The 17453-nt window shown below is 45.0% G+C and overlaps 1 protein-coding gene across 2 annotated transcripts in view; it reads left to right on the top strand.

Moving 5' to 3' along the window:
* Window positions 1-17453, top strand: part of LOC121001809 (b(0,+)-type amino acid transporter 1-like) — a 53208-nt gene that overhangs the window by 27348 nt on the left and 8407 nt on the right. The window contains exons 1-3 of one of the 2 annotated variants that reach the window (XM_040433024.1): window positions 2616-3484; window positions 13843-13974; window positions 15808-16172. In XM_040433024.1, the coding sequence (XP_040288958.1) occupies window positions 2776-3484; window positions 13843-13974; window positions 15808-16172 (1206 nt within the window). In that variant the 5' untranslated portion in view covers window positions 2616-2775. Of the gene's footprint in view, window positions 1-2615; window positions 3485-13842; window positions 13975-15807; window positions 16173-17453 lie in introns of those variants that run through there. The other variant, XM_040433025.1, reaches the window with a different exon arrangement.

The following is a 17453-nucleotide window of genomic DNA, read 5'->3' on the forward strand; positions in this document are numbered from 1 at the left end:
CCTGCAGACTGTCAGCTTTAATTTGAGGGTATTTACATCCAAATCAGGTAAACGGTGTAGGAATTACAACAGTTTGCATATGTGCCTCCCACTTGTTAAGGGGCCAAAAGTAATGGGACAATTGGCTTCTCAGCCGTTCCATGGCCAGGTGTGTGTTATTCCCTCATTATCCCAATTACAATGAGCAGATAAAAGGTCCAGAGTTCATTTCAAGTGTGCTATTTGCATTTGGAATCTGTTGCTGTCAACTCTCAAGATGAGATCCAAAAAGCTGTCACTATCAGTGAAGCAAAACTGCAGCACTCTCCAGCCTTGGTCTTTTCAATCTTTTATTCACCAGTACAAATAATACTGGTGAATAAAAGATTGAAAAGACCAAGGCTGGAGAGTGCTGCAGTTTTGTTACAATTGCATCTGGATTTGGGAAGTACAAGACTGGCTTCTGACACAGCGGGCACCACCACAGTAAGGAACAATATTCATTTTTTGTAGTGCTGCTACATTTTTCTTTTTTCTTTTTTCTATTATCAGTGAAGCAAGCCATCATTAAGCTAAAAAAAAAAAAAAAACATCAGAGAGATAGCAAAAACATTAGGCGTGCCCAAAACAACTGTTTGGAACATTCTTAAAAATAAGGAACGCACCGGTGAGCTTAGCAACACCAAAAGACCCAGAAGAGCACGGAAAACAACTGTTGTGGATGACCAGATCAAGAACACTCTCCAGGAGGTAGGTGTATGTGTTTTAAAGTCAAAATCAAAGAGAAGACTTCACCAGAGTGAATACAGAGGGTTCACCACAAGATGTAAACCATTGGTGAGCCTCAAAAACAGGAAGGCCAGATTAGAGTTTGCCAAACGACATCTAAAAAAGCCTTCACAGTTCTGGAACAACATCCTATGGACAGATGAGACCAAGATCAACTTGTACCAGAGTGATTGGAAGAGAAGAGTATGGAGAAGGAAAGGAACTCCTCATGATCCTAAGCATACCACCTCATCAGTGAAGCATGGTGGTGGTAGTGTCATGGCGTGGACATGTATGGCTGCCAGTGGAACTGGTTCTCTTGTATTTATTGATGATGTAACTGCTGACAAAAGCAGCAGGATAAATTTTGAAGTGTTTCGGACAATATTATCTGCTCATATTCAGCCAAATGCTTCAGAACTCATTGGACGGCGCTTTACAGTGCAGATGGACAATGACCCAAAGCATACTGCAAAAGCAACTATTCAAGCCTCTCCTGGAAGTCCTGAGGAAAACCTCGACCCCATTCCGCTGGTTATACTCCTTTGGGCTGGCGATCTCCAGGAATGGTAAGCTACTCACCGTACGCTCGCCTGCAGACCTGGACTCTGTCTGGAGGTCCCTGGACGTTCCTCCGATGGAAATCCCCTCATGGTTACCGGCTGACCAAGATGGCTCCCTTCCCATACCACCTCGTGTGACCGCCTGGCAGACGGCGTCCGCGGGCAAGTCGGATCGTTCGGGACGCGGCAGGATGGATAGAGCTCCCACCTGATCAGAGGTGCTCGTAAGCATACCTTGCTGCTATTCCTACCTCCCCAGAATAGGAGATGACTGTCTCTCACCTTCATGTTATATGGGTTACTAGAGGCGGACTTGGCCTTTCTACATTTTCAATGTTTTATTTCTCCGGCCTATCTCTTATTTGGGCTTAATGTTCTCATATGATGTTTAAACGGATCTGTGTCGTCTCACTGTTGTTACTGGACGCTGCCTCTAGGACAACGAATTCTGATCCTCATTTGCAGGGCGATGTCCGGACGGATTAAGATGCTGGACGCATTTTTTGTTTTTGGTCTCTTTTGTTATAGACCAGAACAAGCAGGAACTGAAGACAGTTGCAGTAGAGGCCTGGCAGAACATCACCAGGGATGAAACCCAGCGTCTGGTGATGTCTATGCGTTCCAGACTTCAGGCTGTAATTGACTGCAAAGGATTTGCAACCAAGTATTAAGAAGTGAAAGTTTGATTTATGATTATTATTCTGTCCCATTACTTTTGGTCCCTTAACAAGTGGGAGAAACATATGCAAACTGTTGTAATTCCTACACCGTTCACCTGATTTGGATGTATATACCCTTAAATTAAAGCTGACAGTCTGCAGTTAAAGCACATCTTGTTTGTTTCATTTCAAATCCATTGTGGTGGTGTATAGAGCCAAAAATGTTAGAATTGTGTTGATGTCCCAATATTTATTGACCTGACTGTATGTCTAGCTACAGTCATAGCCAATCTCTCTATATTCAAGACGGATGTAGACCTTTGCACAAGTTGCACATTACAATATTAAAAATTACCCATCTAGTCTACAGTCAGGATTATCTGGTAGAATATATATATCTGGGATTTTACAAGAAAATTCATAAATTAGATTAACATTTATTAACTAAAATTTTGTAGATTAAAGGCTAGAAATATCTTACAATTTAGTTTTAGGATCGATTCCAAAATTTTATTTTTACATTGTTAGATGTCTTTTATAGCAATGCGAGCATGTTACATTTTAAAAGACTGAGATGAATTTCTTTACACATTTACTGGTAGTTAGTTGACTTTAGTGGCCAGGGAGGGGACCCCAGTAACCTATGAATATCTGACAAAATTATTCCTGAATTCATTCCTATACGTTTAACAGCTTAATAGGTGATGAACTTGTATTAATGAACAAGCTGCATCGCTTCAAGGTGGACTTACCTGTGAATACTGAGGGTATTAGCAAAGTCTAGAGTCGACCTGCTGTAAGTGGAGATGTCTTCCCGGCAAAAGAAGGTGAAAGGAGATGATGGAAGAGTTTGTCTGAAGAGACGTTTGGGCTTTTTTGACAGCGTTTGCTTTCTTGTTGGCAGCATCATAGGTGCTGGAATATTCGTTTCTCCTAAAGGAGTCTTGGAATACGCTCAGCTCAACGTTGGGGTGTCATTATGCATATGGGCTGCCTGTGGAGTGGTGTCTGTAATGTGCTCCCTCTGTTATGCAGAGCTGGGCTCAGCATTACCGGTTTCTGGAGGTGAATACTACCATGTGAAGCGAGGACTCGGATCTCTGCCAGCTTTCATTACCATCTGGACTTTAACATTGTTTATAAGGCCTGCATCTAATGCAGCACGAGCCCTGATCTTTGCCGAATATGTCAGTCGGCCATTTTACTCTGGCTGCCCACCGCCTGAACTCCTCAAAAAAATATTAGCTATTGGAATTCAGTGGGTTCTAGGGGTTATAAATTCAAAAAGTATCAAGATGGCCACCTGGGTCCAGAATGTATTCACAGTGCTTAAATTGATGTCTTTGACTCTTATTGCTGTCAATGGAATGACTAAGTTTGGAAGTAACACCAAGGCTACAGAGCCATTTAAGGATGCATTTAATTCAGAGGTCCCTAATGCAGCTCAGACCGCTGAGGCTTTCTTTCAAGGTCTGTATGCATATGCAGGATGGAACTACCTCAACTACATGGCAGGTATGTACTTTTAGCAGTTGGGTCATGGAAATATACTTTAGGATAAAATATAATTTACCATTAGTAACCTGCAAGTTTTTGCCACAGAGGAACCCTACTACCCCATCCCTCTCTAATCCGGGGTTGGTCATAATGACATACAGAAAAACATGAAAGCCACTTATTGTACTCAGGAACATTTGATTTCAAGGACGATTTACATGGGTCAATGATCGAGGCAATTATCAGGAAGTAGTGTCATTGGTTGAAAGCATTACTGGTACAGACATGTAAATCATTGTCGCTGGGCAGCAGATCATGCTTTCTAAATGATAATCTGCTGCTCAGGAACAATGATGGGAATGAGTGATCACTCACTCTAGTGATCGCTCATCCCCATTTAGTGGAGGTGATTGCTGCATGTACATGCAGCTTTCACTTCCCGTATGAGCAGGCAATGATCGGGAATGAATGGTTTGTTCCTGATAATTGCCTGCTGAGTTGGCCTATAAAAAGCAACTTTTGCAAATGCCTTATAATTCATTGACCAATCCTGTCATTTATATTGGAGAGTTTAACAGTAAGGAAAAAAATCTAAGTATGCCAGATACATTTTCACTGTATAAATGTATACATATAATAGTATAGCTACACTTAATTAGCCTTTACAGTATACATTGCTAATATTGACATTGGATATACTAAAATATGCCAATTTTGTGCACGTTTGCAACTTTTTCAATGGTACTGGTGCAAAAGTTTTTGCACAAGTGCCGTTACTCCGCCGATCTCGCCACTTTCCTGAAAAGGAGTTGAGAAGGAGTCGTGGCCAACTGCCCCACCACATTTATCATCTTCTACGGCAGGGATCTGCAACCTCCGGCACTCCAGCTGTTCTGAAACTACAACTCCCAGAATCCTCCTTTCACCTCTATGGGAGTTAAAAGAACAGCCAAGAAAGTGTGCATGCTGGGAGTTGCACAGAAGCTGGAGTGCCGAAGGTTGCTGATCCCTGTTCTACGCATGTTTTCTGGCACAGAAGAGCACTGAATTCTGTGCCTGCCAGGGACTGCTGGATGTTACTCCTAATTTATGACGAGGTGTATGCCTCGTGATAAATCAGGCACAGCCGTCAGGCTATGATAAATCTTCCCCTTTGATTATATTTTATACATGCATATATCAACTTTCATTTACTGCAGTAACTGATAATCGTGGCACATAATTATGAGCAAGTATATACTTTTTTTTTTAGCTCATGCTCGTTGCAATATTAAATGAGTCAATAATGGGAAGTGCACAGGTTTGTTTACATATGGCAGGTTCATTGCAGAAACTTCTGCCACTGAAAAATCCTTTCCATCTGAATGAGATGGTTTCTGAAGCTTGTGCATGGATGTCTGCAAGCCACAAAGCTGCAGTCTGTGAACTTACCCTTTTAGAGCGGCTTAGTAGACCTACAGTAGTTTCTCTAAAGGAAGGCAGATTTGGACTGGTGCCCTATATTATTATTAGCACTATTGTCACAGTCCCTCAGATGACTGATGTAAGGAAATCAAAGAGATTGGCTGAGCGTGAAGGGATTTAACAGCCTCCTTGATTTATCTTGATTCAGTGTTGAAAGGTTAATGACCACTTACTTTTCTCAGCTGTTGCTCAGTGGTCATCACTTCTACCCTTTATAGTCTCACCCCACCCTTCTGACTGTGCGGTTGATAGCTTTATTTGGGTTTGGCTGAGCTGGTGTGAGATCCTCTCTGGTGTTCCTGTTCTTCTATCGGGGAGATGGAACGGGGAGATGGAAAATTTTCCGTTCGCGAACGGCGAACGCGAATTTTCGCAAATGTTCGCGAACGGGCGAACTGCCATAGACTTCAATAGGCAGGCGAATTTTAGAACCCACAGGGACTCTTTCTGGCCACAATAGTGATGGAAAAGTTGTTTCAAGGGGACTAACACCTGGACTGTGGCATGCCGGAGGGGGATCCATGGCAAAACTCCCATGGAAAATTACATAGTTGACGCAGAGTCTGGTTTTAATCCTTAAAGGCCATAAATCACCTAACATTCCTAAATTGTTTTGAATAACGTGCTTTAAAACATCAGGTATGATGTTGTATCGATCAGGTAGTGTAAGGGTTACGCCCGCTTCACAGTGACAGACCAAACTCCCCGTTTAACACACCGCAAAAAGTCCATTTGCACAACCGCAAACTCCCCATTTGCACAAGGTTGGATACCAAGCTAGCCATGTCCCGTTCCTTGTCCTCACTGATGTCATTGCAGGTCTCTTCCTCCACCCAGCCACGTACAACACCAAGGGTCCCCGAAAGGTGACAACAAGCCCCCTGGGACGCCTGCTGTGGTTGGTCTTCCACCTCCTCAAAGCCACCTTCCTCCTCTGACTCCTTTTCTTCAGACTCCTCTCTCTGCGTTGCCTCTCTCTGCATTATTATAAGGTGTGTTATGTTGTTCTATTCTTATCAGTTTAATCCCTGTTACGTCCCCTATCAGAGGACGTGTATATAGCATTGATTTTAGGAACGGGGAGATGGAAAATTTTCCATCCTACTTCAAATTTGGGGCACTGCTTGTGCAATCTAATGTGCCACCAGATAGTTGTGGTGCGTTATGTTGTTCTATTCTTATCAGTATAATCCCTGTTACGTCCCCTTTCAGGGGTCGTGTATATGGCATCGATTTTAGGAACGGGGAGATGGAAAAAGATGCTTGGTCGGTCCTCCTACTTCAAATTTGGGGCACTGCGCGTGCAATCTAATGTGCCACCAGATAGTTGTGGTGTGTTATGTTGTTCTATTCTTATCAGTTTAATCCCTGTTACGTCCCCTATCAGGGGACGTGTATATGGCATTTATTTTAGGAACAGGGAGATGGAAAAAGATGCTTGGTCGGTCCTCCTACTTCAAATTTGGGGCACTGCGCGTGCAATCTAATGTGCCACCAGATAGTTGTGGTGTGTTATGTTGTTCTATTCTTATCAGTTTAATCCCTGTTACGTCCCCTATCAGGGGACGTGTATATGGCATTGATTTTAGGAACGGGGAGATGGAAAAAGATGCTTGGTCGGTCCTCCTACTTCAAATTTGGGGCACTGCGCGTGCAATCTAATGTGCCACCAGATAGTTGTGGTGTGTTATGTTGTTCTATTCTTATCAGTTTAATCCCAGTTACGTCCCCTATCAGGGGACGTGTATATGGCATTGATTTTAGGAACGGGGAGATGGAAAAAGATGCTTGGTCGGTCCTCCTACTTCAAATTTGGGGCACTGCACGTGCAATCTAATGTGCCACCAGATAGTTGTGGTGTGTTATGTTGTTCTATTCTTATCAGTTTAATCCCTGTTACGTCCCCTATCAGGGGACGTGTATGGAATAGATTTTAGACAACTGCAAAGAGTTGTCAATAGTTGACACACTCATGACATAAATTTTATACCTCTATGCATCAATCTTGGTGTATTTATGACTGTGCTTGTGCGCACGTTTGGGAGATTGCAGGGGATGGGGGTTTTACAAAGCCTATGGTCGTGCTGAGGTAGTTCAGTGACAGTTAATTGACCCAGAAAACAATGATTCTGCAGTGTGGGCCCATTGTTGGCCTAGTAGGCTTTAATGATCACCTTAGATGATCATAAAGAAAATTAATGTTTTTTTCTATGCAAAATTATCCAGCCGATCGCTTTTGGTCTGTTCACAATGAAGCAACGACCTTATCATCTGGGGTGTGCCAACATTGCCATTGCCAACACACTCATAGAGGTGGTCGCTTCATTGTGATACGCAAGCCCCTTCACCACGACAAGGTAACGATCACGAAGGAGAATTGACACATGTATGTGCCTTTTTTTGGGGGGGTTTTTGAAGCCACAGTGCAGCACCAGAGGCCAGAAAAATTAGGAATGTACACATGCCTGAAAAATTTGGTATTGTTGCAGCCGCTGTAGCAGCGGCCAGAAAAATTTATGTTTGTTTCCCAGGCAGAAAGTGCGCTAAAACATTGCGGCTTGAACCCTAGTTGGTTGCGGATAAGTCACGCAAGTCATCCGGCATTCAGAGATAAAATACAGCAGCGTGTGGACCATTTTTAGCCCAAGGCAGCTCATCTCATCAGGCCTTTTTTAGTCGAATGTATCGCCCACTGTCAGTCCCTTCGGGATCCATCCCTCATTCATCTTAATAAAGGTGAGTTAATCTAGACTTTTTTGACCTATGCGACTTCTCTTCTCAGTGACAATACCTCCTGCTGCACTGAAGGTCCTTTCTGACAGGACACTTGAAGCGGGGCAGGCCAGAAGTTCTATCGCAAATTGGGATAGCTCAGGCCACAGGTCAAGCCTGCACACCCAGTAGTCAAGGGGTTCATCGCTCCTCAGAGTGTCGATACCTGCAGTTAAGGCGAGGTAGTCTGCTACCTGTCGGTCGAGTCGTTCTCTGAGGGTGGACCCCGAAGGGCTGTGGCGATGCGTAGGACTTAAAAAGCTCCGCATGTCCTCCATTAACAACACGTCTGTAAAGTGTCCTGTCCTTGCCGGCGTGGTCGTGGGGGGAGGAGGATTACTTTCACCTCTTCCCCTGTTAGATTCCCGTTGTGCTGTGACATCACCCTGTTGCAAATCAAGCGCCTCACTGGCATGTTGTTTCGCCGCTGGATATCTGAAAAGTGCGCCATGGCCGTGTAGGAACGGCTGAAATGGCCACACACCTTCCTGGCCTGCTTCAGGATGTCCTGTAAGCCTGGGTACTTATGCACAAAGCGTTGTACGATCAGATTACACACATGTGCCATGCACGGCACATGTGTCAACTTGCCCAAATTCAATGCCGCCAACAAATTGCTTCCGTTGTCACACACCACTTTGCCGATCTCCAGTTGGTGCGGAGTCAGCCACTGATCCACCTGTGCGTTCAGGGCGGACAGGAGTGCTGGTCCGGTGTGACTCTCTGCTTTCAGGCAAGTCAACCCCAAGACGGCGTGACACTGCCGTAACTGGGATGTGGAATAGCCCCTGGGGAGCTGGGGGGGTGCCGTTGATGTGGAGCAAGACGCAGCAGCAGAAGAGGACTCAGCCGAGGAGGTTATGGAAGAGGATGGAGTAGGAGGAGTAGAGGAGGTGGCAGCAGGCCTGCCTGCAAGTCGTGGCAGTTTTGGCCGGGTACCTTCCACTGCGGTGTCCCAATAGCTACAAATTTTTGGAACGCCTCAGACTCCACCAGCTTGTATGGTAAAAGCTGGCGGGCTAAGAGTTCAGACAAGCCAGCTGTCAGACGCCGGGCAAGGGGGTGACTTTGTGACATTGGCTTCTTACGCTCAAACATGTCCTTGACAGACACCTGACTGCGGGCAGATGAGCAGGAACTGCTCAAGGCGAGAGAAACGGAGTGGCGGAAGGTTGAGAGGGGGCGAGGAGGACAGCAGTGGTTGACATGGCTGAAGATGCTGGACCAGGAGGAGGATGGCGGCTTTGAGTTTGTGTGCTGCTTGTACTCATGTGTTGATCCCATAGGCGTTTGTGATGTGCGATCATGTGCCTTCGCAAAGCAGTTGTACCTAGGTGGGTGTTGGACTTCCCATGACTCAGTTTCTTTTGGCACAGGTTGCAAATGGCATCGCAGTTGTCAGAGGCAGACACACAAAAAAAATGCCACAATGCTGAGCTCTGCAATGACGGCATTCTGGTGGTGGCAACAGCATGCGTTGATTGGCGTGCTGTCTGGCTGACCCCAGGTGCCGATGCATGCTGTCTGACTGTGCCACTAGCTCCTTGCGACGACCTCCCTCTGCTTCCAACTCGTCTCCTCCTCCTCTCTGTCTCCCCATCTGAACATTCCCCATGTTCTTCTTCTCTTCTAGCGGGCACCCACGTGACATCCACGAACACATCGTCATCATCAACCGCTTCACTTGTATCTGACAACTCAGCAAAGGAAGCAGCAGCGGGTACAACATCATCATCATCACACTGTACGTCCATGTGTGTAATGCTGCCTGACTGAGACATATCCCTGTTATCTACATCCTCTGGCAATAATGGTTTGCGCATCACTCATTTCTTCCAACTGATGTGTAAATAACTCCTCTGACAGATCAAGTGAAGCGGCTGTAGTGCTAGTGTTGGTGGTGGCGGCAGGCGGGCGAGTGGTAACTTGAGAGGTGCCCGAAGCTAAGCTGGAGGAGGATGGTGCGTCAAGGTTCCGAGAGGAAGCTGTAGAAGATTGGGTGTCCTCAGGGCCGGTGCAAGGATTTTTGCCGCCCTAGGCAAGATAAAAATTGCCGCCTCCCCCCCCTTATCAGATGATCTGCCAATATCATGTTCCACCCCTTTCTCAGCTTTTAAATAAAAAGAACTGCTAGGTTTCTCTTAGGGTTAATCCAGCTTCTCGTAGCTGTCTTTTTTAGCGGAACAGAATTGCGGACCCATACATTTCTATGGGTCCGCAATTCCGATCCTGCAATAGCGGACAAGAATAGGCATATTCTGGTAATGCCGGCAATGTGCTGTCTGCAAAATGCGGAACGCACATTGCCGCTGTCCGTGTTTTGCGGATCCGTGGATCCGCAAAACACACACGGATGTGTGAATGGACACTAAATGTGAGGTAAATTAGTTTCCAATGTAGTATTAATAACTAAATAATTAAATAATAAACATATTGCATTGTCTACTTACCACCAGGACAATTAGATGATCTGGTCTCTGGCTGCAGTCTGGCTCTGGGGACTCCCTTGTCACTCTCTTCTCCCCCCCCCCTCCCTCCCTTGTCACTCTCTTCTCCCCTCCTCCCTCCCTTGTCACTCATTATTCCACCCCGGCACCCCCCTCCCTTGTCAATCTCATTACCCCCCCCCCCTCCCTTGTCAATCTCATTATCCCCCCTCCCTTGTCACTCTCATTATTCCCCCCCTCCCTTGTCAATCTCATTATCCCCCCTCCCTTGTCAATCTCATTATCCCCCCCTCCCTTGTCACTCTCATTATTTCCCCCCCTCCCTTGTCAATCTCATTATTCCCCCCCTCCCTTGTCAATCTCATTATTCCCCCCCTCCCTTGTCAATCTCATTATTCCCCCCCTCCCTTGTCAATCTCATTATCCCCCCCCACCCCCCACCTCTAATGTAGCGTGGCCTAGCTCTGTTCGGTCCGCTGTACAGGAGCTTTTGTTTCCTTTACCTGGCCGGACTGACAGGAAGTGCACACTAAGTGAGCACTTCCTGTCAGTCCGGCCGGGTACAGGAAACAAAAGCTCCTGTACCGCGGACCGAACAGAGCTCGGCCACGCTACATTAACAAAAGCACAGAGCAGACGCAGCAGGCGCAGGCAGGCTGCGCAGCACTGAGCCGGCGGCCGGAGATTCAAATTAGAGCTGCAAGCGCTCAGCCGCTCAGGAAGCGCAGCATGAGGGGCGCCGCCGGCCGAACTTATATAACCAACTTTTTTTTTTTTTTTTTACACCGCAACGGGCGCCCTCTGCTAAATGGCGCCCTCGGCGACTGCCTAAGTCGCCTTACTGGTGGCGCCGGCCCTGGGTGTCCTGTGCTAGCCAGTCAACTATGGCTGTGAACACTGGGCATTATTCTAGGTCCAAAGGGAATCACAGCACCACGACCACGACGGCCCCTGCGGGGTGGCCTGCCTCTGCCTGTAGTTAAGTTGTACTATGCATGCAAGCTACTGTGACACCAGATATGAGTGGCACTGTGCACTGGCAGAAGTTGGCAGAGTAGACGCTGTAGGCCTGACACACACGCTTGAGACAACTAGCTGCTATTCAATCTATTACAGTCAAAATTGTATTTTTTTTTTAAATGTGCACTACTGTTACACCAGATATGAGTTGCCCTGGCAGGCCCTGAAAGGCACACTTGTGAAGGAAAATGACTGCTATTATTTCAGTCCAAAAAGTGTTGTTTTTTTTAAATGCAAGCTACTGTGACACCAGATATGAGTGGTGGCACTGGGCAAGTGGGCACAGTATACGCTGTGAGCCTGACACACACGCTGGCAGGCAACTGCAATTAGATTACACAGAAAAAAAAAAAAAAAAAGCAGACTGATGTTCTAGCCCTAAAAGGGCTTTTTGGGGTGCTGTCCTTACAGCAGAGATCAGATGAGTCCTTCAGGACTGCAGTGGACACTGAATGCACTAGCCTAGCTATCGATTTCCCTATTAAATCAGCAGCAGCTGCACTGTCCCTCCTCTCACTAAGAATGCAGCTTCCGAATGAATCTAAAATGGATGCTGTCCAGGAGGTGGGAAGGTCTGGGAGGGAGAGTCTGCTGCTGATTGGCTGGAATGTGTCTGCTGACTGTGAGGTACAGGGTCAAAGTTTACTCAATGATGACGAATAGGGGGCGGACCGAACATAGCATATGTACGCTCGCCGTGGCGAACGCGAACAAGCTATGTTCGCCGGGAACTATTCGCCGGCGAACTATTCAGGACATCTCTAGTGAGGAGGCATTTCTCTCAGTAATCCAATCTTATTGGCTGGCAGGGAGCTGCTGGCTACAGCAGTGTGTATGGTAAGTGAGGGAAAGCAGTTTTGGCCTCAGTAAAATGGCAGAGGAGCCATCTTGAGAAAAAAATATAAAAAAATAAATGCCGGATCCGTTTTGCCGAATGACACCGGAAAGACGGATCCGGCATTTCAATGCATTTTTTTTGACTGATCAGGCATTTTTAAGACTCATCATGATCCTGATCAGTCTTACAAATGCCATCAGTTGGCATACGTTTTGCAGGATCCGGCAGGCAGTTCCGGCGACGGAACTGCTTGCCGGATCTCTCTGCCGTAAGTGTGAAAGTAGCCTTACAAATGCCATCAGTTGGCATACGTTTTGCCGGATCAGTCTGCCGCAAGTGTGAAAGTACAGTATAGAATCCATATCTATTATCTTCTTTTAGACATAATGGAAAGGGCATGGAGTATTTTCCCGGGGTACAACCCAGACCCATAATAGAAGGCATCAGGCTTGGACTGGCCTACAGCCAGTTGTGTACAGGTGAATCCCGCGGTGGGCCCCTGAGCAAGGTGGGCCCTTAGTCTCCCACCCCCTGCACAAGTGGCACATAACACAGTTACTGCACTACATATCGATAAGCAGTGTACAGCACCTCAACCAGCCTATGTTGATATAAAAACTTGGTAGATTTTAAAAAAAGGACCAAATGTATTATTATAGACACAGGTGGCTACAGGCCAGCCAGTATCCTCTTCCCAGGGACCTGCCTTCTCAAAGTCACTGTGGAGACCCCCATCTCTGCAGAGCCCCATAATCAATCATCTTGTAATGTCTTGCTGCTGTGCGAGCAGGTAATATTTGAATGTATCAGTTCAGTGGTCCCCCAAAATAAATTTTACTGGTGGGGCCTAGGCACCCCAGTGCGACAATGGAAGGCATCTATGATGGTGAATTCTGCCTTGTCTTTCCTGTAGGTGCCTTTTCTTCTATGTACAGTACATCCTTGCCCTATGCACCTGCCTTATTGTATGGATCCATAATAAGACACTGTAGCATATCTGCCTGCATTACTGAAAAAATGATGTTTTAATATATGCAAAAGAGCCTCTAGGAGCAATGGGGGTGTTTCCATTACTTCTAGAGGTTCTGTTCTCTCTGAAACTGCTGTGCACTCTGCACTTTGATTGACTTTAGAAGAAGTCAGGGCTAGGTGTGATGAAGTTTACATTGCATTGCCCTGTCAATCAAAGGGCAGAAGACGCTGTATTTGCTGAGAGGGCAGAGCCTCCAGGTCAGGGGTGCACCACCAATGAGGCCAAGTGAGGTTATAGCCTCAGGCAGCACCAGGTAGGGGCAAGAGGGGGGGGGGGGGCAGCGGAAAGGGCATGGGCAATGAGCATTTTCATTGTGGTAAAGGGGTTAGGATAAGAAATTGGCATGGGGGGGCACCGTTTCAGTTTTTGTCTCAGGCAGCAGAAAGGCTAGGTGCACCCCTGCTCCAGGTGTAATGGCAACTCCCCCATTGCTCCTAGAGGATCATTTGCATATGTTAAAATATCATTCATCTCAGCAATGCGGGCACATATGAACATGGGATCAACACAGATGCCTTCAGCTGCCAAGTGTACATGTAACAGGTCAGCCAATGTCATAGGGACAAATCTACTGACAGATGCCCTTTAATGTTCCAAAACTGCTTACGATGTGTTATTATTTTTCTATAGAAATGGCCTAGACAAAGTAACAGGCTATAAATAATGGGATCTTTCTGCTTTTAACAATTTCATCCACAGTAATGATGAATGATTATTCTTGTTCTGTCTCTTCTTGAACAGTTTCCGTGAAAAGGGTTTCACAGTTTTTATTGATTGCTTTTCATTCTTTTTTTTTTTTTAGAGGAGATAAAGAACCCCAGTAAAAACATTCCTCGCAGCATAATAACAGCCATGTGTGCAGTGATTGTCTTCTATTTGCTGGTGAACATCTCATACCTCACTGTTCTGACACCTAAGGAAATTGTATCTTCAGGTACAGTGATTTCCATTTTGTTAATGAATTCAGAAACTACTGTATGTCCACCGCTGAGGTTATTTGTCACATGGAAGTAAAGAACTTACCAATAAGGTCTACAATCTTATGTATTTTTCACTATTTTCTTAAGGGGTTTTATTTCTTATTTCTGTTTTTTTTTAAAACTTTATACAGGGGAGGGCTGTTGGAAAGGTGGATCTAATAAGAACCATCACAGCTTAGCATGGTTGGACTAAATCCCCACAGAACAGGAGTACTACAATTTTGTATATAGTTGTGTATTATTTTGTAATATAATGTTATGTATTTTGTATTATATTATATTATATTATATTATATTTGATTACTACCAGTGGGGATGTGGAGGGCAATCAGGAGGGTTAATCAGGAACAGGGCTAACTGCCCTGTTCCTCTTGGGTGGATCAGGCTGGTTCTGCTTCATGACAGAAAAGGGAGTTCCTCCTGTTGATAGTGGGGGAGTGAGGAAGCACATGTCAGAACTCCCACTCCCTGGAACCATATCTCTTTCCCCTGTGAGTCCAACACTCCAGAGGGAACTCAGGAACCAGATATTTTTCTCCTGTGAGAACAACTTAATCTTGTCTCAAGAAAATGCTTGGGAGACAATGATACTGAGTGATCAGCGAAATACAGCTTTACAGGCACTGCTGTAGGTGAGGGACAACAGTTCAGACACCACCACCTAACTAAACCATCTCTAAGCCAGACAACATTAAGCCTGTACTACAGTAGACCCCTAAATCCACAAGTGCTTGCTAGTGCCAACCTATTGCCATCCAACCAGCCACAATACCTCCTCATCTGGTGCCAGAAACTACACTTTGCATTTACTGCTGCCAGATGTATCAGAAGTTATATTTTGCACTAAGTAAAGAGAAACTGTTCTACATTTAGTTCTGGCCTGCTACTTCAATCTACACTTTCACTGCACTGAACTCCAGGGAGAGATGGCCTAAGGGAATACACCGTGATACTACATCTCATCAGGGGCCAGTACCAGTCCCATCCTCTGCATCGGCTCCTCAGGGGCTCACTGCAGATCCACCCTAGACATTTTGTTTAAACTTCCTCCTTGCTTTCCCTGTATCCCTGTATACTGTATTCCGCTCTCCACTTGTAGTCATTACCATCAGACCTAGACCAGGGTTTTTCCCTTTGACCCTCTACACTGTTAAGACATCATTTGTCAGTCTTCAGCTAAGTATCTTTGTCATAATGCAATAACATGTTTGGCATTGCTGTCACTGATACAGCATACCCTGTATATCATGTGTACCAAAAGACTAAGGCTGTATTGGGCCTTTCCACAACTACAGAGTAGAGGGAAGGAGACATAAATATTACGTTGGCCACTGACTGAATTTATGCAATCCCATAGAATTTTCCTACCTGAATCTTCCTTAATCCTAATGGGTGAAGTTTGGGACTTTTAGAGTTAGGTTTGAAATAGGCAGACATAGAGTGGTGCTGCTTCTGGACAAAATTGTATATATTTTTTTCAAATTATGTACAGCCGTTTTAATTTCCGTAGACTGAAGAATTTCAGTTTAACTATAACAGTTTGTGACTGAAGCATCAAGTATCTCCATGTACATTACGAAAGTCACCCATCCATGCTGTAGATTCCCAAAAGATGAACACTTTAATACATAACTTTTTCATCCTTGTTATTTCTCTTGCTGATGTAAAAGGTATATTTTATACACATTTTCACTACATACAGATTATGTGCATTATCTGTAAAATATTAACTGTATCTATTTTATACTTTAAGTTGAATATAATTTAACTATTAATATATCTTGCAGCTGCAGTATCGGTGACATGGGCCGATAGAACAATTCCATCAGTGGCCTGGATCATCCCCGTTTCAGTAGCTGTCTCCATATTTGGTGCTCTAAATGGTGGAATGTTTATGTTGGGCAGACTAAACTATGCCGGAAGCAAAGAGGGACATTTGCCGGCCATCATATCAATGCTTCATGTACACTACATGACTCCGGCACCAGCTATGATCATTTCTACAATAATTGCATCAATTTTTGTCATTCCTTCTGACCTAATTTCCCTAACAAACTATTTTAGTTTTTCCTCCTGGCTACTAGTTGGACTAACTTGTATTAGCCTTGTTGTACTACGTTATCGAGAACCCAATCTTGAACGCCCATACAAGGTGAGTTGAACATCAAAATAATAGTTGCAATAGTTAAAGGGAGTCTGTCACTTGGAACATCAGCTTCAAAGTAAAAACATTACTAAACCTTTCTTGTGAAAATTCAGCTGTCTAATCCTGAGAAAAGTTTTTTGGTGACCATGAGCAAGGCTGCTCTGTCCAGTGCACCTGCCTTCCCCTTTGGCTTTGCTACCAGCTCTGAAATCTCAGGGACTGTCAATAAAACATTATTGGGAGACACCCGGAAGCATTACTGGTTGAGCGCTATAACACCAAATGGAGCGTCCCTGCTGCTGGTGCCGGAAAACCCTTACTCGTATGAAAATGAAAAGAAACATTCCTCAGGGTTAGAAGACCGGATTTTCCAAAGAAAGGTATGGATACTTTTTCGGGCACTTACTCTACATGCTTACTTTGAAACCATATTTTGGAGGTGACAGATCCCTTTATAGAGCTAAGACTATGTCTATCCATATACTGTATACTGCAAATATAGATGTTTGTTTTTATACTTTTATCTCCTTACTATTAAAATTCACTGCATTTCCTCAACTGGAGGTTCCTAGGGCATTGAGCTTTTTGGTTCTGAGTGCTAGGAGAAAAGATATTAAAGAACAACCTTTGTTCATATTATGGCAGACACAGCACTATGAAGTGCCTTTTGCGCTGTGACATTAGAAGAATTTTGATATCTCTGACTTTTAGTTTACCAGACTGTCTGTTGCTCTGTAATTCCTCTAGCGCCGTTCTATGGAAACAGTAGGTTTAAAGAGCACACCAAATGCTTGAAATAACTTCTTTATTAACTTCAACTTTTCTTCATATATAACACTGCCGCAGCAGATAGTCCATGTACATAACACGTGTTGAAAAGATATCTCAAAATGGCGGTATGCATAAGATGGTGGTTCAACTGTTCAATCTTGTCATTCAACATAAAATGGTGTATATATTTCTCTCTTCAGTATCTGTACTGTCACTTCAAGTTATGAGGTATATCTGAGATTTAACTAATAGTTCTACTTGCAGTTGTCACGGCTGAGGATGGGGAAAACCCTCAGCCATGCGGTATCAGCAGATGGAGTCGCTGCAAGGCCAGGACAGAGAATTAGGGAGCTGGTCACCTCCTACACATCCCTAACTCTGACCCTGTCTCCTATCCGTATGAGCCAACCCTGAAGGTAGGAGGGCTCATACTCCGGAACCTGATATTCCTGCTCGCCCTCAGGGTGGCCCTGGACTAGGAGCAGGGTAAGACGACCCGTTCCTCCTAGACACGGA

The sequence above is a fragment of the Bufo bufo genome, chromosome 5 (assembly GCF_905171765.1).
Source record: "Bufo bufo chromosome 5, aBufBuf1.1, whole genome shotgun sequence".
Classification (NCBI taxonomy): Eukaryota; Metazoa; Chordata; class Amphibia; order Anura; family Bufonidae; genus Bufo; species Bufo bufo.